Here is a 21,474-nt window from a genome sequence, read left to right on the forward strand (position 1 = left end):
CATTCAAATATTGATCCAGTTAATCAATTAGCGATCAAATATCAAAATAATCAAACATTCAGTCTCATCCCTAGCTGTCTAAACAAAATCAGTTAATAAAATGTTGCAGTTGAAATAATTCCCGTTCAGTTTTACTTGATTTATCAGTGACTAGTAATGTAGTAATGAGACACAGCACGATGACAATGAGAAGAAAATATTTTAGTACCACAGCTCATTTTATTGATCTTACATCTGGAATCTTACGTCAACGGTTTGTTCCATGGGTGTCCAGAGGCATCAGAAAGAAAAACGCTCAAATCACAAGAAGTTGCAATTTCCATGATTATTAAATCCACATTGAAAGTGCGAGGAAAAAAAAGTGACAAATAATATCTGCCATACTGAAGCACCATTGAGTGGGCGTGCATATCCGTGTAGTTTCAGTGTAGGCATAATTACTGTGTTCACATTACTGTGCCAACACTGTGCACACCCTTTATTTGATGTTGCTTGACAGGACTCCATTACATTCTGATGTGTGTGAATATACTGCTCTGCACCAAAACAGCTCCCTTTTGATTGCAGATTAAAAACTACAGCATGACTGGTCTGTTTCAGTGCATGGATACTATGAACTATCTGATAATTCACTTGTTCTTTGCCAGGCTAATAAGAGCTTTGCCATGAGAAGTTAAGTAGAAACAACTGATCTCAGCTGAGTAATTCTGTAATGAAATAAAGTTTCAAAAACAATGGAACAATGAGATTTGTTAACCCTTGGCCAATTGAAACATATGTTATAAAAAAAAACCCCACAGGCTCCCCTTGCCAAATGAATTATGTGCAATTCACTAATGTTTCTTACAGAGATATACAGGTAAAACTCAAGAGTTCCTCTATGTTAGCATCTTGATGTAAATACTAAATTATTTGATTTTAAAGACCCCAGACAGCCCTTCTGCACAAAAAAAGAGAAAAAAAATGAAACAAAACAAAAAAAACAATACAGACAACTATTTTAAACAGACATCTGTGTAAAATTAAACGTGTAGCACGAAGCCTGCCCCCAACCCCCCCCGCTCCCAGCACCGAATCGGATCCTCTTTAACATATCCACCTGATGAAGCGCTCGAAGAAGCTGGGTCTCGAGAGGTGTGAGAAGTCTTGCCCCCTGAATATGGCCGACTGGTCCCCCAGCGCCAGCTTCCTCAAAATCTCCTCGTCCACATCGTTGCCCATGGAGATCACCGTGGGGACACCCTCCACCCGGCGCATGGCGCTGATGCCCTCCTCCAGGCTCTGGCTGCCCGTGACGCCATCCGTGATGAAGACGAAGGACAGCTCGGCGTTGCGGCGGGCCAGGCGGCCGCCCTGGTCGCCGCGGCCCATGATGACGTTGTTGACGGCGTGCATGATGGCGGTGCCCACGTTGGAGGCGGAGTCCATGTAGGCCATGCGCGCCAGGCCGTCGATGATGACGCTCAGGTTGCGGGAGAGCGGGAAGGCCACACGCTGCTCGTTCTCATTGCCATACTGGAGCAGCGCCACACGGGCGTGCATGTCGTCGCTGTCGCTCCGCGCCAGCGTCAGGCGCCGCGCCACGCTCTCCACGAACTCGCGGGCGCGCCGGAAGTTGCTCGCCCCGATCCTCTCTGAGCCGTCCAACAGGAAAATCAGATCCACGGGTCGCTGGACGCAGTTGGCCACAGCCGGTTCTGAGGGGAAACGGACGGAGTTACTCTAGTTACATCTGTAACAAACCAGTTCTTTGTCCTTCAGTCCAAACAAAGTAAAACTAGTTATGATCCATGATGGGTGCTCATCAGTAGTAGCGTTAGTATTCTACAAAATTAAACCTTTGTTAGACTTCAAACATTGTTTTCCTTCCTTGCAGATTTTTGACACCCACCAGGTTTTTGGTTTCCAAGAGCATTAAATCAAGCAAACACAAAGTTTATACAAGAAAATGGCTCAGGTTAGATAGTGCATGAATGTTTATTTCATACAATATATATATATACATCACAATTATATAACAATAATTAACAATTACATATCTGCCAGAGTAAAAAATGTTTTGCAGTCACGGACATTTAAGTTCACAAGGTTAATCTTTTGATTGTAAATACCGATTCTTTTCAAGGTTGCAGTGGGTTCCCAAAAAATTACCCATTTATGAAAAATGATATGTCAGTTAAAACCAGTTACCTTTTGGTTTTAATATATTACAACGTTCTTGAAATGAAATACAAAATGATCCTTTCGGTACCACATACAGTAAATCCAATTTAACATCACATAACTAATCATCTGACCACCTTATGACCACCTTCCGGCAGGAATTACAACATAGTTCATAATATAGTCTGATTACAGTCAACAACAGCCACAAATAACCTCCAGAAAAATTGGTGGTTAGGTGTTGTCTATCCTTTTTTCAATCAAAACTGGAGAAATGGGATAAGCATCATTAGAATTCTAACAATGCTCTTTTCCCAGCATCAAAAAGTGCATAGCTGCAGACTTTACAATGTGCAAAATGCAAAACTATCTTCTGTGGCTGTGAGCAGTCATGAACTGATGCATTAAGAAACAAGGCTACAACTTATTCAGAGAGGCTTTGATGAGTGGTCAATAGGATCCATGATATTTAGAGTGGAAACTAAAGGAAGAAAGACTGACCATTTATATATTGATATTTTATACTACCAATATACATAAAAACACAACGAATCATGAAAATCATATATTTAACTGCACGTTTTATATTTATAATTCACAGCTACAAGTTTTACTTTTTGGGTAGATGAATAGTATTTTGGGGTATAGTACGCTCCACCTTTAAAAATGTAGGAAAACCTACAAGTATTGAATTCCTTGGGTTTTAACGTGATGGAAGGTGTGAGGCTTCATGAGGCTCATAAGACGAGTGGATTTTTTTAGTTAGTGATGGGTCAAAATGACTCCATCCGTTTTGGTGTTCATGAAGCCGCACCTTTGCCATCACTGCCATTAACAATAATGCAACTATAATACTGACCGCAGTTATGTATCACATGCCACTGTACAGTATGAAAGGTCACCAAACAGGACCGTGTGCAAGAGGACGCCGATTACAATACATTTTAAATGCGTGGCTCCTTTTTTGCAATATAGATATTGCTTCATTATGCAGTTGTAAATGTTCTTTACAGGAAATGAAACATGCACACATGCATGATTGTTAATGACTGGGAACTCCCCTGATATGGTATTAACCATCTCGACAACCTGTCTCTCACTGGAGGGCTCTGATACTGGAAGGACAAACAGCTGTCTTGTTCATCTGGACCTCCTGTCTACGGGTCTAACATAACAGCGGGACCTTGCTCGGGTCTCCCACGATATCGCCGTACACCAGTTTGAAAGAGTCAACGAATAGCTCTGCCCACTGCTTCCTCTCATCTCCAATGGCAAACTTAGCTCGCTGGGCTGTGTAGGCCATGGTGGCCACAGCCTTGTCGTAGATATCGGGGGGTTGCCAGTCCTTCAGGGAGCTGAGCATGTTTGTGACGCCCACGAGAGAGCTGGGGACGGGGTTGCTGATCCCCTCCTCCGCCAGGGCTTCAAACAAGGGGTACCCATTCCAAGGGGGCGCCACATCTGAAAGTGAGCGTTAAAACAGTAGTTTAAAGTCTCCTAGCAGCTGGCTCCGCCCACAGAGCACAGTGCAGACTGACAGCGCGTCTCTTTTGTGACTTTTGACAGAAATTTGTTTTTATGTGGCCAAAACAAATACACATAGATGAGCCTCCATGAGCCAGAACAGGAGTGTGTTTTAACAGATCAAATGTAAAATTAAAGGAGAGGCCATTTGTTGGAGTATGCCTTTAACATATGTATTGTCCCCTCCTCTTTTACACTGCATTTTTGGAGTTACATTTGGAGTTAGAATACTGTTGTATCCTCCATATACAATACTATGAAGTACTTCACCAGAAGGCAAAGGCTTAGTGATATTTTACACGACTTCCAACAGTATCACTGCTCTTCATGTTAAGCATCACAGATTGTCATCTGTAAGTCAAGTCACTGGTAATCTTGCCATCCCACTTAAAACAGCACTATTTTATAACGGACGGACTTTGTATAGATTACTTTGCTGCCGGACACGGTAAGAAGAAGAAGCACTATTTTTGAAAACTACTAGCAATGCCTATATCAAAAAAAAATGGTGGCTGTAAATGTTCTCGCAAAGTGAACAACCTTGGTCTGACGTGAACCCCTTGCTTTGTCAGCATCATGCTCTATGCTTGCAGTGTCATTCTTGTGTTTGTTAGCTGTTATTTGGGGAGATTGACATTGCACAAATGGGGAAAAACGGCTTCTTTTTTGTTACATGTGGGATAAAAACCTGATACTTGTGCTAACTTAAATTTTTGCAAAAAATTCAGATTAAAGTAAATATGTTTATATAACCTTTGGCACCATTTAGCATTTAGATCCAAAAAAAATACATTGTAGCTTTTAAGTATATTTGTTAAGGTATTTTTTTATGAATGTTACTGTTTTATGAACACCATTTCCTGGTCACCCCTTTAAAATCAAATGCACCTCTTCAGAAGATTGTTACTGGTCACCAATGTTCCAATGGATGAGTGTAGACATGAATACTCATAGAGAAAAAAGAAAGCCAGAATCTTTATATCAGCAGTGATTAAGTGCATTTAAATCAAAATTGACCTGCAGAACTGACCTCACAAGCTGCATTGACTATCATCAGGTAGTTGGCAAGTTGTATTGGCCCTATAGGTCACACCTTTTAATGCAAACACAATTTCTAAGGATAGCTTGTATGGAATACCAGAACGCTGAACAGGGGGCAATAATGACAAAAGTAATAATAATTGATTTAATATGTACATGTGGCATCAATAGGGCAGCCGAAACTCACTCACGTGGAGTGACTCTCATGCTATCAGCTGCAATCTCACGCTCTCATACTCCCTTGCGAAATCTCATGCCGAAGATATTTGTTGACAGATCTTTTGTCAAAAGTAGGAATGGACTAGCAAGCAAGGTAAGAGGTTGAAAATATATTTTGCTAGCTTACTCCCTAGCTATCGCATTACTGATTTAGCTAGCTTCCTAGCTAGAATTAGTTCGCTAACTAGCTAGCAAGGTATAGTTTGGCTCTACGTACCCAGCTAGTGTCTTAGCTGGTGAAATAACCAGGTGAAAAAAAAGAATTATCTTGCTGGCTAACGAAGTAATGATGTAGGTAGTCTGCAAGCTAACAACTATTTAGCCTACTAGTCAGCAAGCTAAGAAGCTGACTGGGCCAAAACCCAACATAGTCTTGCAATCATGATCCTCACACAAAGTATAAAGTAGGATCAATAGTGTAACAACATCACAGTTTAAGTGTATACTAAGACTGATGTTCTGTATATATGGGCACATGGTTTCACTGTTAAAAGTTACATGGAATACGCATATGCTATAATGAATCAAAACCTTGGCCTCCCTTGGCAAGATTCTGTGTCACTCTTAACCTTTCACTGGTGGCTCATTCAAGCACAACTTGTGGTCGCTTATGGGCATGTCCCAAGCAACTGTGCTTCTGCTTTAAACCATGTTATATCAGGCTTGAGCAGGAAAACTTCCTAATACATTAAATTTCCCTTAACACCCACCAGGTAAAAATAAATCAAACTGCCTCTGAAAGGGAAACTTATACTAGGACCCAAGCTCTCACACTTTTAACCAGCTCTCACAGATCATATACAGAATGAAGCTCATGTACGTATATGATATATGATGCATTTTGTACCGCCTGGCTTTTGTGATTGCACCCACACAAGTCCCTAAAGGAGTCAGTTATCGATTATCTATAACAGATAGAGTTATCTATATCCAAATTAAAAACTATACTTTGTAGAAGTACCATACGCCTTTATAGCCAAGGCTGATTTTCAACACTTGGCCCCCCAGACTCATTCAGACCTAGGAGCACTTAATGTTTTCTGCACATCTCACTGTTTTTCAGTTTTTGGAATTCAAACTTACTGACTCATCCCTGACTTAACTTACGTACCCATGCATTTCTTAAAACGAGCTGGGTAAAGATGTGTCAGTGTGAATAAATGAAAATTGCCTTGGGAAACCACTCCTCCCTAACCAGAGCCTGGTGGCCGAGTTATTAGCCCTCACTGTAGAATGCAGCCACAAGACGCTCGCAACTTTAATTAAGAAAGCTGAGCAAATACTTCTGAGAAAATAAAGCAGTTGTTGAACTGAGGTAAGCTTTTTCAGTATCTCTGCATACAATGGAACAAAGTTAAAAATGTCAATATCAAACACTTGTATTTTTCAAAAGGAAAACACTGCAGTAAATTTGGATCCGCAGTAAGTTTTCTCACACAACATCCATCAGGCAGACAAATAGCAAAGCAAAAGCAATCGATAATATGGAAGCTTTTATATACATACCATCCATTTGAATGACAATGTTTGAACCTGTTGTTGAATTCTGCATATCAAACAGTAAGTTTATATTGAGAGTGGATGAATTTTACAAAGGCGTCAGTATTTTTCCCCACACGAGAACTGGTTGAAGCACTTGGACGTTGATAGAGAAGAGGTTGTCTGTGGTGTGAACTACTGTGGTTAATTAGTGTACTGTGTGCTGTCTGGCAGGATTTTTTTTTCATTTGCAACTGTAATGGTCCTGCAATGATCTTTAGTGTGGAAGGGCCTATAAAATGTATAAAATGTAAGTTTCTGTTTTGAGAACCCACTTTTACCCATTCAGTTTGATTATCAGTTTTAAAATGACTGCAAGCTGTATTTGAACTTTTATCAGATCATCGATCTTACCGGTTTTGCAGGGGAGGTCAGGACAAATTGTTACAGGGTCTAGAAAAAAAGAAAGGGCATATACATTAAAGGTCATAGATTCTACAAAGAATTGCTGTCATTGCTTAAAATTTGATTCTTAGACAAATATATATAGTGAAGTTGATGCCGATGTATGACTTTCTTTCAAAAAAAAAAATTTTTTTTTTTTAATTTTTGGCTACTTTGAAGAATGTGTGAATATAACACTAAGATAGTTTTGATTTTCGTTAACACGTTTTTGGTCACTGCACACTTCCATTTGTGTTATTTCATAGTTTTGATGTCTTTAATTCTACTCCAAAATGAGAAAAATCAGCAAAAATAAAGAATGAAAGTTGTGCCCAAACTTTTTACTGGTATTGTATATACACTACGCTATTATCAATGATAGCTTATGCATAAGCGCACTGTATGTTTGAAGGCATGCTGATTGCAGTTTCATTGGCTGACGGCTCACCTGGGCAGAGAACGTCCTCGATCCTGTCGATGAACTCCTCGGCCACCAGGTCGGCGAAGCGCCGCATGCCCATGACGCGGTTGCTCTTATCGCAGGTGATGGACTTCAGGTTCTCATCCTCCTCCGGCTGGGAGAACATGTCCCCGATGCCGATGGCGTTGACGTCCACGCTGTTGTCGTTGCAGAGGTACCGGAGCAAGGTGTCGTCGTCGCGGGGGTCGAAGCGGCCGTCTGTGATCACCACCACGTTGACTTTGGCGTTGGCGCGCCGGCTGTACCGGATCAGCTGGTCGTAGGCAAACTTGAGGGCGGACGGCGTCCAGGTGCCCCCCGCGATCCACTCCAGCCTCTTGACCGCATCTTTGAATGCAGCCAGAGAGTCGATCTTCGAGTCGTTGAGTTGGATGGCCTGGAAGGTGCCGTTGTGACTGTACTGCACCACACCCACACGAGTCCCTAAAAGAGACAATGGAGGAGGCAGAACACGACAGCATCTGTGTGTCAATCCATCTTAAACACAGATTTACATGTGTATGTTATGTTTTTGTAATGTATAAGCACAAGGGTCTAACCTGTCTCAGAAGTGGGGTCCTTGGCGATGGCGCCCAGTCTGTTGATGGTGTTGATGACAAAGTTCTTCTCTAGAGTGAAGTTGGTGAGCCCCACGCTCTCCGAACTGTCAATCACAAAGACGATGTCCAGAGCTCCGCAGCGCTTCTCACAGTCTGGTTGGAGACAGCAACACAGACAGCTGTTTAGACAGAGCAACAGCATAAAACCTTGGAAGAGTCAATTCTTTTTTCCAGCTACTGAATGAAACACTCACCACAGCAGCCGCAGGTTTCTCTGATATAGTTCATGACATCACAATCCTAGGACACAGGACGTATGGACTTCAGACACAAGACATGTGTTGCACAGTATGCGACCATTTGTTTTCCAAACAACAGCTTGGAAAATTCAACAAATGTACTTACAGTAAGTCCGGGGTCACCCTCTGGTCCAGGGTCACCCTGAAAAATAACACAAGCTGAAACTGAGAGAAACATCTGCTGGGGAACCCGCTTTACAGCGTACACCAAATCCACTGCACAGAAACACTATGAGCCCATGGTGGGGAGGGGTAAGCTATCCACATGTGTAGGCACATGTGTAGAAATGCTGAGAATATTATCAACAAAGAAGTTTTTTCACTTCCTGTTTGATGTAAGTGGCACTTACATCTATTCCGGGGTCTCCTCTGGGCCCTCTTGGACCAGGTTCACCAAAAGGCCCTGGTTCTCCCTGAAAGACAGCAAATGTTTTTGAGTTATTTTACCTCTTTATCAGACTATGTTTGGAACTGACTGTACATCAGTCTTGTCTCACCATGACAACCTCTAAATTCATGCAGGAACACTATTTTTCACACTGCAAGTCCTACTGTGCACCATAGTGAAGTGGGTGCCAATTGGAGGATAGGCACCACTCTACTGAAAAATCCGAGTGTGCCCTAAAATTGTGAGACAAGAAGACCCCCACCTAATGTACCCACCCCTTATCCCTGATGGAACAAAGCCAATTTGTTCTGCTGCTGTGATCTCCCAGTCATGAAGACACAGCAAGGATTGAACTCAGGTTGCAGGAGACAGCTGGTACTCAAGATGAGTGCCTTGCTGACTGAGCCACTTGGTCCCCAATTATTTTTTTATACAGAGAAACCATAATAAACGTACAGAAGAGTGTGGCTCTCCTCCCTATTGTCATACTTAATTTCACACCAATCCTAACATTAGTCTTCCGACATCATGCAAGACCAGGTTTACCCTCAGATCTGGGGTCACTCACCGATTCACCTGGAGTTCCTTTCTGGCCAGGCTCTCCTTTCTGCCCACAGTCGCCTCTGCTCCCTCGAGGTCCAGGGTTTCCTTTGTCACCCCGATCACCCTGTTGGGAGGGACCAGTGACTCTTATGTACAAAGAAAATGTGGACTTTCTCTTCAGCGAATCACAAGACTGAAGCCAGACTGCCAGTGGGGTGGACTCTATCTCCAAGTTCAAGTGAAACACATTCTGCTGACTATGTACTGATGGTTTGCATCACCTGCACACAATCATCATTTCTCCTTTAAAACAAACTGTGGAGCAAATGACTATACCGTTGGTCCTCTTGGTCCAGGATAACTGAATCCAGGTCTTCCTGGGTCACCCTAAAGGCAAAAGAAACTGATCTCAAAATCTCCATGACGCAGCACACAGACAAACGTCTACTTTAATCACAGACGGACAAGATTATACAGCGTTTGATTTAGCTCAGACATTTCCCTTTACCTTGGGTCCAGCAGGGCCTGGATCTCCCCTTGGTCCAACATCACCAGGGTCTCCCTGTGTGCCCTGTAACAGAGAATGTCAAATTAATCAACATTTATTGATTTGGATAAAATAGTGCATAAAATTGGCATCCCTTTAAATAAAAATGACTCAACAACAAGTGGAAAACGTAAGGGGAACTTTGGCTTACGTTTCTCCCTGGTGCTCCAGGATCTCCCGGGGGGCCACGCGGCCCAGGCAAACCATTGTCTCCCTTTAAACAGACAGTCGCAAAGAGGAGAGTTAAACACACTCATTTGAATGTTGACTCTATGGATTCAGCAGCAACCGGTAAACTACATTTAAATGATCCAACAGTCCTGATTTTGTATGGTAACAGAGTGATTAATCACCCAATCAGTGACATATTTAAGAGGCGTAAGTGTGGCTTCTTCTTTGTTCTTGTCTTTGTTACACTTGGCCAGTGTCCTCTGGTCAGCAGCCAAGTCATTCAGGAAAGAATCTTTACAATCAGATAGTACTCACTACTGTTTTTGTGCCACCAACTAAACATAGCTGCTTTCAACAGGCGCGCCCCTCACCTTGGCTCCTTTGCTTCCGACTTCTCCAGGAAGCCCCCTCTGTCCCTCGGGCCCAGGTTCACCCTGTAAAAGATGGTGTAGATGATCAGTGTGTGTCAAGAGATTTTCAGAGGAACCTGACATATATCAAAGAACAGGTCCGCACAGCTGGACGGAGGGTGTCTGAGAATGGTGTAGGCTATTTTTTTTTTTTTTTATCTGTATGGATTACCTGTACAGTGTTAATCAGAGATACGTTGTAGAGTTTAACCCTCAAATTACCTAGAAGAGATGCTCTGTAGAGATCTCCTTTACAGGTTCTATCATGTACAATGTGCATTGGAGATACACCATAAAGATGTCCTGCACTGTGTGTATAGGAGATGAGCTGTGGAGATTATTCTCATATCGTGTATCTGAGATGTCCAGTAAAATCACCTTTTCTCCTTTCCCTCCAGGTGGTCCCTGTTTTCCCTTTTGTCCAAAGTCTCCCCTTCTCCCCTGACAAAGCAGAACACTTGACTTCAATCACACTGCCACCAAATCAACACGTTCTCATCACTTTTCACAGAAGAAATGATAACATTTTTACACAACAATCAAAAGTATATTTATATGCTGTCTTACAGGTTCGCCTTTTGGTCCAATTCCCCCATTTGGTCCCTGGAAGAAAACAGTGACACGTTTATTACACGTTGAACATGCGGACACAGCAGTGTAATGTTGAAAGTAATACTTTTATCGACAGCTATACAAAAATAAGGATGAAACACAGAGGGTTACCTGAGCTCCTTTTTCACCAGGCATACCAGGTGATCCTGGGCTTCCTCTTTCACCCTGCAAAGGAGAAACTTGTTTTACACAAAGTGAAGGAAGAACTGAACATACTGATGGAGAGATACACAAATGAGTGAAAAGCAAACCTATCAAAGAATGGAGGGCAGCACCTCGAGTTTGTGAGGAGGTAGAACTCAGATTTGGAACTGCACATTATAGCCACAATAGCCATATGCCATGGCCACTGTGAATCAAGCTATTAACAGATATCATATTCCAAGCTCCACTTTCAGGTTTTGTGTTAGTGTTATGTACTTATACAGTTGAATATACCCTCCCATATGTCTGCAGCTGTCTCACAAAAGCTGAATTATCAGCCACTTACAAAACAAATGGTTCATTCGCTAGAAAATATGTGATGTTCTTTTGCTGTGTTGTCATTTCCTTCTATACCTTAGGGCCAGGCTCTCCAGATGGGCCGGGGGGACCTGGTCTCCCAGGGCGGCCAGGATCTCCCTGAAAACAAACACAACTGATGTTTATTATTGAGCACACTGACATGATTACATTATTCCTGCTCATATTTCTAATTCTTAAATACATTTATAATATATTTATGCAGCTAGCTTTCTGACAGAATGAAAACTTTGAAAGGCTATTTCCATTCCACACATACAATGAAAGCTACCACTCGCAAAAATAACAAACCCAAAGTCAATGAGCATAACTACCGTATAGGTTCAGGGGCAAGACCCAAAAAGCATATATCGGGGGACAGACCTTCTCTCCATCCAATCCAGGTGGCCCGCCTTCGCCGACATCCCCAGGATAGCCATCAGGACCCTTTCACAAACAAAGCCACAGACAGGTCAATGTCATGTCACGTCATACATGTCAGCGGTAACCCTAAATTTTTCACAGCTTCATGAAAATCTGTACATCAGATTGACCATGGATGAATGTCAGGGATACAGCAACTAAAGGCATTAAAGGAATCACTCTATTTCTCTTCCTAACACAGCAAGGCAGGTTACTCCCTTTCCTGTTTTTTTATATATCATTTTCAGGCCAAACTGTTCATATTTTCATGAGCTACACACCTTGTCACCCGGGTCCCCTTTGCAGCCTGGTGCTCCAATGCGACCAATTTTTCCCTGAAAAAAAAAAAAAAAAAAAACACAAGGAAATGATAATTTAGCAATCACTTCAACTCTGATTGATAACAAGTCCTGGTCAAAGGCTTGATGACTTGTAAAGCAGGCCTCACCTTTTGACCATCAGTCCCATTCCGTCCTGAAAGACCAGCTACGCCCTGCATGGTAGACAGAATAAAGTTTCATTCTGAACTTCTTCTAAAAATTGGTTACGTGAGTAAATTGTATTTCAGCACTACATTCAGCCATCGACTTGGTAGGAAACAAGCTTTACCTTCTTGCCCTCAGATCCAATGTCACCCTATGAACACAATCAAAATGAATAGATGTTAGAGAGGTAAGAAAAACATGGCCATCATGCATCACCATTGCTTTCAAACATTTTCCCCACTTTTGATGAACTTTTGATGTGTATGCATTACATACATGCTGCAGATATACAGTATTCATATATATCTGCATATTCATATGCATCTGCCTCAATTGATTTCACTATTTTTCTGTCATTTCACAAGTGGCACTGTGAAAGACTACTTACCTTATCACCTTTGAGACCACGTTCACCCTAAAAGCACAACAAAGAAATATGTCATGTTAAAAAAAATGTTTTATAGACAGCTATCAATCATATGAAATCCCAGGGATTCATCTGAGGATAGGAGGCTTACTTTTGGACCAGGATGGCCGATAGGACCTTCAATACCAGGGTCACCCTGTAAAACAAACATAAAATACACTGACCACACAGCTGGAATTAACAGAGGTAATACGTTTTGAGTTTTGCCAACGAGGCCTTCACTGTAACTGCCTGCAACAGTCAAACTCAAAACATGCTGCTCTTGTGTCAGCTTCGCAGAGTGGCAGATTCATTAAGCGAAAATGTGAGGCATGACTTCGAAGACTGTTTCAGTGCACACAGTAAAAGAAGAATGATCCTGAGACTGACGAGTTGGTATTAGCGTTGAGTAAACTCAGCCTTACCTGTCTACCTTTTTCACCTTTTGGGCCAGGATCACCATTATCTCCTTTAGCTCCCTGAAATGATGAAAAACCACCAAAAAAATTAATATCAATACTCTCCACACGTTTAAGGTGGCATGTACATCTATCCACATCTAGTAAGTCAGGACTCACCTTATTTCCTCTGTGGCCTGGCGGTCCAGGGGGTCCAGGAGTTTCCAAACACCTTACTGAATAGCACTAGAGGGATTTTGAAAGAAAAGCTTATGTCATGTGAGAAAGTAAAACCAACTTATTTAATCATTTAGCTAGGTACTATACTCTTCATCTATGAGGCCCTGTATCATTGTGATATAGTCATGACTTTCAAATTTGGAAGACAGTATCAAAGAAAAAAAATTCAGAAATTAAGTCAACCATTTTTTTTATTCAAGTATTCAACATGCAGCCCAAGCCTCATATACACAGATCCTGTAACCCTGGAAACCACCTTCTTACCTCCTGATAGGCCTGATGTTTCTGTAGAGAGAAAGTAAAGCAAAAATGAAATGATTACTCATAAAAGTCAAAGTAATACTAAAAGGATACACAAATGTATGTAAGTGAAAACATTCATCAGTTCATAGATAAATCAAGCTGCTAATATAAATGACTATGCTTTACATAAAATTTATCATCTCAAAAAGTTGTTAGGACTTAATATTTGGACACAAGATCTAAAGCAGCAGTTCAGTTTCTGTAATTCCAGTATTAGAATGACAGTAGCAACAAGCCAATATACTGTAGAAATGTAGAGATAGTAGTTAACAGCCTAAGGGCAAACATTTTCATTTTTTAACTTCCTGTAAGAACTACTAACAATCCTAATAACAAACCACCACTGGTCAATGTATTTTGGCATTTTTACCCAAAATATACTACTGAAATTAATTAATTGAACAAATTCAAATCTAAGCTCTGAGATGTTGAACATATTGTTGCTGAAAAAGAGTGACCTGAAAATTACATTACAGTACATTATTGGCATTTAGCAGATGCTCATATCTGGAGTGACTTACATCAATTACAGGGTTTTACAATGTTATCCATTCATACAGCTGGATATTTTACTGAGGCAATTGTGGGTTAAGAACTTTTCCCTGGGGTACAGCAGCAGCACCCCCGTGGGGAATTGAACTGGCAACCTTTCAGCTCTACGTCCTTCTCCTTAACCGCTATGGCACACTGCCACCCCAGTAACTAATGCCAAAGTGGCTGTAAACTGAAGTAACTACTTGGTAACATGACTGTTGATAATTCTAAAAGTGTAATGAAAATAAATTTTAATTCTAGGATGGTTAGTCACTTGAGCAACTGTTATTATGGAAGCAGTAATCCAGTACGGATTTTTCTGATTATCGATGAACTCAAAAGATGTGAAGGCATGAAACAGTCACTTTCTGATTGGTTTATTGATTTTAATTTTCTGATTCTTTGCTTTTTAAGGCCACATTTTACATTGAACCAAATAAAAAAAAGCCTGTGGCTGTGTTTTGGACAGAAACTGCATCCTGTGTGGTCAAAAAAATAACTCTCATTTTAGAGTGTTATGACAGCCCAAAGGAGTGTGCACGTAGATGTCTGAGAATATGCTCCAACAATATTTCATTCATCTGCCATTGTGTTTAAAACTTGATTGCATTCAGAAGAAGAATAATATATTTCTGTTGTAATCCCAAACATTATCAACTATTACAACTGTGATGTAACAATGGCCTTTTTGACAGAAAAGTCTACAATCAGACCTGATTGATACATGATAATGCAAATTTTTCTAACTCAATGTCTTTTTTGGAGGATGGGGGACACTCAGTGTTGTAAATTTAAGAGCATTTTAACAGAATGCACCCAATCAGTAATTTTGAGCCATATATGAACAGCTCCTTCAAATCTGTCAACTTCAACCTTTAACCTTCAAGGTTAAAAAAAAGAGATCCTTACCATGGTTTTGATGATACGATCAATGGTTTCGGTTACAACCCGTGGAGATCCGTCGATGTCAACTGCTAAGAAAGCATTTCGGTACACTTCTGCCGGAGTGTTGGCAATCTCCCTCATCCCAGTTTCCTCCAACTTCGCGGTCGCCGCCACAGCAAATATCTTGATCCCCTCATCTCTTGCCCTCTCGGCTGTCACCTTGATCCCGCCGCAGGGGTGTCCCGTCTCGTGACCGTCAGTGATCACCACGGCGTATCGGACGGTCTTGGGTGCGGGGGTGATGTGTCGCATCTCTGCGGTCATGTTGGCGAGGGCGCAGTCGATGTAAGTGCCTTTGCCCAGGTAAATGATGCTATCCAGACCCCGTATGAAGTTGTCCTTGCTGGAGATCTGGCTGAAGACCACCTGCCGCTGGGAGAAGTGCAGTCCGCCAAAAGACCAGATGAGCTGCACCGTGCCCCTGTAATCCTCGTCATCCAGCCTCCCGACAAAGGCCTTGGTGAACTCCTTGATGCTCTCCACCAGGCTACCCGGTGGGGGTTCCTGCAGGGCGATGGTCTCCGAAGTGTCGATTACAAAATACAGCTGGATCGGACACTCAATCTTTTCTGGAAGAGTGGAGATACCAGAGGATAGCAAAGGTTCAGCCAGCCCTCCCTCTCTTACATTACATTGTTGTCGTTTAGCAGACGCTCTTATCCAAAGTGACATACAAAGGTTACAATTTTATCCATGTATACAACTAGATATTTACTAAGGCAATTTTAGGTTAAGTACCTTGCCCAAGGGTACAACAGTAGTGCCCCACTGGGGATTTGAACCAGCAACCTTTTGGTTACTGGTCCTACTCCTTACAACTACACACTGCTGCCCTGCTTTTGGCAGCAGTCGTAAATCTGTGGGTTCAGACACCACAGATCTGCTGCAATATTTGCAGAGATAAATTTATGATTTTCAATGACTGTTCCTTCTGTTGCTGCAGCAAAGTCAAATAAAACTGGACTACTCTGAAGATGGAAATGCAGATGGAAAGATTTATAATGCCACAGATATGTCTGCAAGGACAAACCTGTATGCTCGTTGATGCAGCAAATTCAAGACTTTGATGTCTTGGTAATGGGCATAGTGTAAAAGCCAACGAATTAGACAATTTGTTAATGATTTCAACACAATGGCATTGAGAGCCTTAAATAATAGATGACTACAAGCTAGTGTTTTAGCAACAGATATATTTACTATTAACTGTAAAAAAGGAAAATATATTTAAAAAAAATATGGAAATTAAATATATTTATTAATTAAGCTTATAAGCCAAATTTCCACCACTTCAAGGACATTGAGATATTTGACATCTTTCCATGACTTTCCAGAATGAAAATATTGGCAAAACTTAATTATACAGTTATACTCATTATAAATGCTTTATAGAGCATTACTACCTGCATTTGACATCATTTAAAATACACTGCTAAAACGTAGTACATTAATAACTGTTAGTTACTTACTAATATGGTTCTAAATTTAGACATCAGAACATGAGAAATGTATTAACCATGTATAATGTAGTTATTAATGCTTTATTACATCTACATCTGTATTCCCTTCAAACATATGTCTGGTATACAGTCATGAGCCATTACTTGATGTGACCTATCAATGACTTATCATGGCTTATGATGTGTACAACATTACAGTCCTGTCTTGGACTTCATACAGTTCTCAATATTTGGAGTAGCATGAAGCCAAAACTCACTGTTGCATTCTGGTGTGGGGGCAACCAGCGCTTCTCTATATTGTGCGACTGCTCCATACAGGAGGCATAGAAAAATGACCTTTGACAGCATTGTTAAGTCTCCTCCTGCCCTGGAATTGAAAAAAAAGATTAATAGGAAATGTGGAAAAAAAAAACCTTCAGAAGGATAAAGTCACATCTGCAGTGCAGCTTTGTTTTCAACTTCTTAACATTATTCTCATGAAAACAAGTATAAAGTAAAGGAATTCCATGACAAGCATCAATGAGATGATCCAATTCATTGCTATCATTATTTATCTTTTACCAAGATAGCCTCATCCAAGTCAACATGCATACAGTAGCTTACACTTTACGTGTCGTCCAATAATAAAGCTGGACATGTTTACTGCTGTAGTTATAACTGCATTGTCCCACCTGGGATTTGAACCGGTAACCCCTGGCTCCAAGCCCAGTTACTTCCCACCAAACTACACTCCCAGCAATTCTACTGCTTTTTCCCCCAATTAAACCTGCCCTATTGGGAATAACACAGTTCAAGACATCAGCACATATTTTCTTTGTCTATTTACTTGTATCAGCCATATTGTTATTTTCTGCATGGAATTTATTTCTGTATTTTCATTATCTATATACACACACTGTAAGTTCTATCACAAGGCTGTGCAGTAGGTGTATAATGTAAAATAGCCTGGTTCATATCTAGCAAATCATTCGTTTCTAACAACTTATTAATGAACAATATTTAAAAATATATCTTTGGTCTTTCTGTGGACAGGAAGATGGATACGGCCTGACTATCGTGCCTATCATGCTAATGTATCCAATGAAATTATCCAATGAAACTGTGCACATAAATGACACAGTTTACTGTAAATGACTTGAACAATGCTCCACTCATAAAAAGCTGAATAAGGGCCAGTCTACGTTCTCCCATTAGAAGCACATAGGCTCCATGAAGCAGTGTTGCCTCCTGCTATGCTGCAGTGGTAATGGTGGCCATTATATTGACAATACACACCATTTCAGTCTTTCTTTACATTATTTATCATGACTTCAAAAGACCAGTCATCTTTTAAATACATGACAGGAAACGGAACTTATATTTTGATGCAGCAGATCATCAATTGCTATCTGACTGTACAGTACCCTACATCCGGTTAACTGGAAAGCTGTTAATATTTAGCAGCAATGCTGAGGTGATGTTGATGAATTTCTTTTCATACATAACTTTGATGACATGTAAATCGGAACTGGGGCATCCTGGTTAGTGTCACAATCTTCAGCAACAAATGTCAAAGCAGCTAAGAAATATCCCAGTGGACACTTTCATTAATTGCTTAACATCTGTGTGTTTCCAGGAGGTTTAGCATCACAGTGAACCTTTGTGCATTTACATATATATCAGGCACATGAAGTCAATGGTAAAGCAGCCTAGTAATCAGTTAACTGAAACACAGCCAATCCTCAGCTCTTCTGCAGTTGTTCAGGAAATACCCAAATGGAGAAGAGGCCTGGCTCTGACGTATGCTGTGGGACCCAATAGCAGCAGCTAGATTTGTAAACTGTCAATTCCTAGACAGACCTGAAGTATATTTTTCAATCTTATAGCTAGGTACTGGTGAATAACATTTCAAACAGCATGCTACATGTCCAACTGTGTCTCCTGGTGGAAATCACAAAAACAAAACACTGTGGGGAAAAACGGCATTCTTTTACAAGAGTTTAGAGAGCACCCCTTCTCAGAATGTTTACAGGTCATGAAATAATTCAATTTCAGTCCAACTTTTGTAAGTGGTATTGCCAATAAATCATGTGTTATGCAAATCAATTGATGTTGAGCTGATCAATCACCAACTGCCAAGTGCCTGCCAGGCAATTCTGGATGGCCAAGTAGCTCAAACGGTTGCTTTTTGGAATGATTTAAACTGCACTTATTTGTACCTCTTGCACAATTGGGTTAAAAGAACAAAAATATTCCAGTAGCATTGCTTTGCTGAATCTGTTAGCGCTCTTGCCCAACCCACAGCAGGCTTAGAATCCAGGGCCAAGATTTGCTGATTTAGGCAATGGCAGTTAAAACAGGCTATACCCAAATAAAAAAAATGTTTTGAGTCAATTCCCATTACTTCTAAATACATTGCATTTTTTAAATATTACAAGTTTTGTTATTCACCTCTCACTAAAACAGACCAATCAGTTTAAGTATATATGAAGTATATTTATTTAAATATATACATTCAGTATATATATTTCTAATAGGGATGACCTATAACATCTTTTCTATGATCTCATGTATGATTTTTTATTTCATATTTATTTCAAAAATATTTTTCAAAATTAATTTTAATGCATAAGGCCTGGATCGAGTTTTTAAAAACATAGGCCAATATTAACCCTTACTTTGGAGAGCACGTGAAAACAAGTAGAAACGTCTCTGTCTTTGAAGACGGACTAAGCATATCCATTCTTTATAATATCATTTTCTTTTCTTTTTTAACGCAGTAACTTAACTTATACGGCGCTACATGCCTGAAATGTGAGTGTCTAAGTTTATAATTACTTTATGCTTGCAGTAAACCACAACAATGACTGTCCAGCTGACAGAGTTTATTTTTGTTTTCAAATACTTGGATTTGATCACTTAACACTTGGACGTGATAGCGGTGTTTCTACTTTCAATCAAGAAAAATAATCGGGATATTTTTGGCATCACTGCTTCACAAAACACTTGCTCACACTATAACATGCAAGATCTCTGCAACTGCAAGGAGTAACTGCGGACACCATGTAAATGAAAAATCGTAGAAAATTTCCATCAAATTCCACCCACTTTCCACTAAAACAAAAGTACTTCAAAGACAAATACGTAAAAAGCGTATATTTTCCACACATGTCATAAACAACAATGGGTAATGTGGACAGATTAATTGAGCTAATATGGCAATTCTGGTTATAATATGGCAAAATTATTGTATCTATGACAGCACATCATGGTATAAAAGGGTAACGGCACATTTCACAGAGTCAGATAGAATGGGAACAACCTTCATCTAATTTCAAACTCCAGCAATCTTCGCGTAAGAATACAGAAAACCGCTGTGAAGCATACCTGTTCAGACCCATTCACTACAACTGGCTGCACCAGGGGACTTAAGTCTCTAAACCGTATTTCTCGACACTAAACCTCTTTTTACATATTCAAATACACTCGAAAAAGTTCGCAAAAAGTCATAACCTAAGCAAACAGAAAAAGCAATGCATGTGTAAGAACTTTTGAGAACCAATATAAAAGATCAGTCTTTGTTCGGCTAAGGATGCATTCATACACAATTAAAACCATGCGCATAATCAGAATAACCGAACAAATATGCAGTTACTAAAGGATTACATTACTTACTGCAATTTCGTGGATGGTTCAAATAATTGTTGATCACGCTTTATAGTAACGTATCACACACTTACCTGAAACAGAAAAAGAGACAGAGTTTCTAAAAGTTAGCTGGATGCTACTTTTTCATCTGAACATCCCGAAAAAAAATCAAGTTAAAAGACTAAACTCCGGAAAACGGGAGTCAGGGAGTGGTGGAGTCGTCCTGACTATCCTCTGCGGTTCTTAGCAGGACGCAACTTCGTCTCACAGTGTGGTCCCGCCTCCTCCCAGAAACTTAAGATTTGACGATGCAACTTGGTGTACTACCCGTTCTGTCCACCGGGCGTTGCTGTGGATCCACAATGTCTGAGTATTTTTCTCCGTTACATTTTTTCTTGACTTTTATTAGCACACAGAACTTATCTGTGTTTCTTGTAAGCTTTTGTAAGCATTAAAAAAGAGTAACTCCAACAGCCAAGAGAAATGTCCAAATCAGAAACCCCGAATTTTAGGCTGGAAATATGGAATTCTGGTCGTTTGCCAAATTCTAGATTCCATTGAATTCATTCATCCAGGCAGGCAAAGGAGGAAATAAATGAGTATTACAGATGAGCTTTTTATCCATAAGTGAACACACTCGATCTGGTTCTTTCTGAAAGAATGTGAAGCGGGGAAAGGGTAAGCTGGAACGATTCACCAAAGAGGGAACGGTGCATTCTAAAAATAACACAATATCCAGTAAGCATATGATCAGACTTGACCTCAGGTTATCTGAAAATCTGCCTCAATTGTGAACTCTCCAAGAGAGACCGCCATACTGCACAGAGATACATATTAGCCATCTCATTCGGCCACTTTCTCATGCTTGCTCACACATTCCCCCACATTAAGTTCAAGACCGAAAATGATCATTCCAGAAAAGGAACAGTTATGAATACATAGAATACATCACAGTAGTTCACAAAATAAAATTTACCCCATCCTCAGCCTGACAATCCTTTTCCACACGTAGGTTCACACATCACGTTAAAATCATAGGCGACTTTTTTATTATTACTCTACATTAAATAAATATCATAGATAATATATGATAAAGTAATATTGCGTGGGATCTGATGAAGCACGAGTGTCTGGTGATTCAACCTGTATTGTAAAAGACTACCTTAAAAAAGGACTGCTATATCTCTGTTTAATTTTAAGCATACTCTTCTTTCATTACCTCAGTTTTTTTTAATTACTGATAAAGCTGTAATCTTTGTATGGCTTGAGGCTTTTTCGGTGTTCATGCAACAGAA

General features: G+C 40.4%; 1 protein-coding gene across 2 annotated transcripts; it reads right to left on the reverse strand.

Moving 5' to 3' along the window:
• Positions 1–213: 213 nt before the first annotated feature.
• Positions 214–20,405, reverse strand: LOC118785757 (collagen alpha-2(VI) chain-like). Of its 2 annotated transcripts, none has more exons than XM_036540669.1 (28): positions 20,272–20,405; positions 16,810–16,919; positions 15,060–15,664; positions 13,578–13,598; positions 13,254–13,319; positions 13,101–13,154; positions 12,788–12,832; positions 12,658–12,684; positions 12,394–12,420; positions 12,233–12,277; positions 12,066–12,119; positions 11,746–11,808; positions 11,419–11,481; positions 10,972–11,025; positions 10,816–10,851; positions 10,627–10,689; positions 10,210–10,272; positions 9,819–9,881; positions 9,629–9,691; positions 9,457–9,507; positions 9,146–9,244; positions 8,540–8,602; positions 8,296–8,331; positions 8,145–8,190; positions 7,891–8,043; positions 7,319–7,774; positions 6,841–6,879; positions 214–1,697 (listed from the first exon to the last, which is right to left on the reverse strand). In XM_036540669.1, exons 2-28 carry the CDS (start codon positions 16,898–16,900, stop codon positions 1,087–1,089), a joined length of 3,057 nt encoding a protein of 1,018 aa, XP_036396562.1. In that variant the 5' UTR covers positions 16,901–16,919; positions 20,272–20,405; the 3' UTR covers positions 214–1,086. The 2 variants fall into 2 exon arrangements, with proteins under 2 accessions (XP_036396562.1, XP_036396563.1); XM_036540670.1 differs by lacking the exon at positions 214–1,697 and adding an exon at positions 3,123–3,624.
• Positions 20,406–21,474: the final 1,069 nt, after the last annotated feature.

This window comes from Megalops cyprinoides, chromosome 11, assembly GCF_013368585.1.
Source record: "Megalops cyprinoides isolate fMegCyp1 chromosome 11, fMegCyp1.pri, whole genome shotgun sequence".
Lineage (NCBI taxonomy): Eukaryota > Metazoa > Chordata > Actinopteri > Elopiformes > Megalopidae > Megalops > Megalops cyprinoides.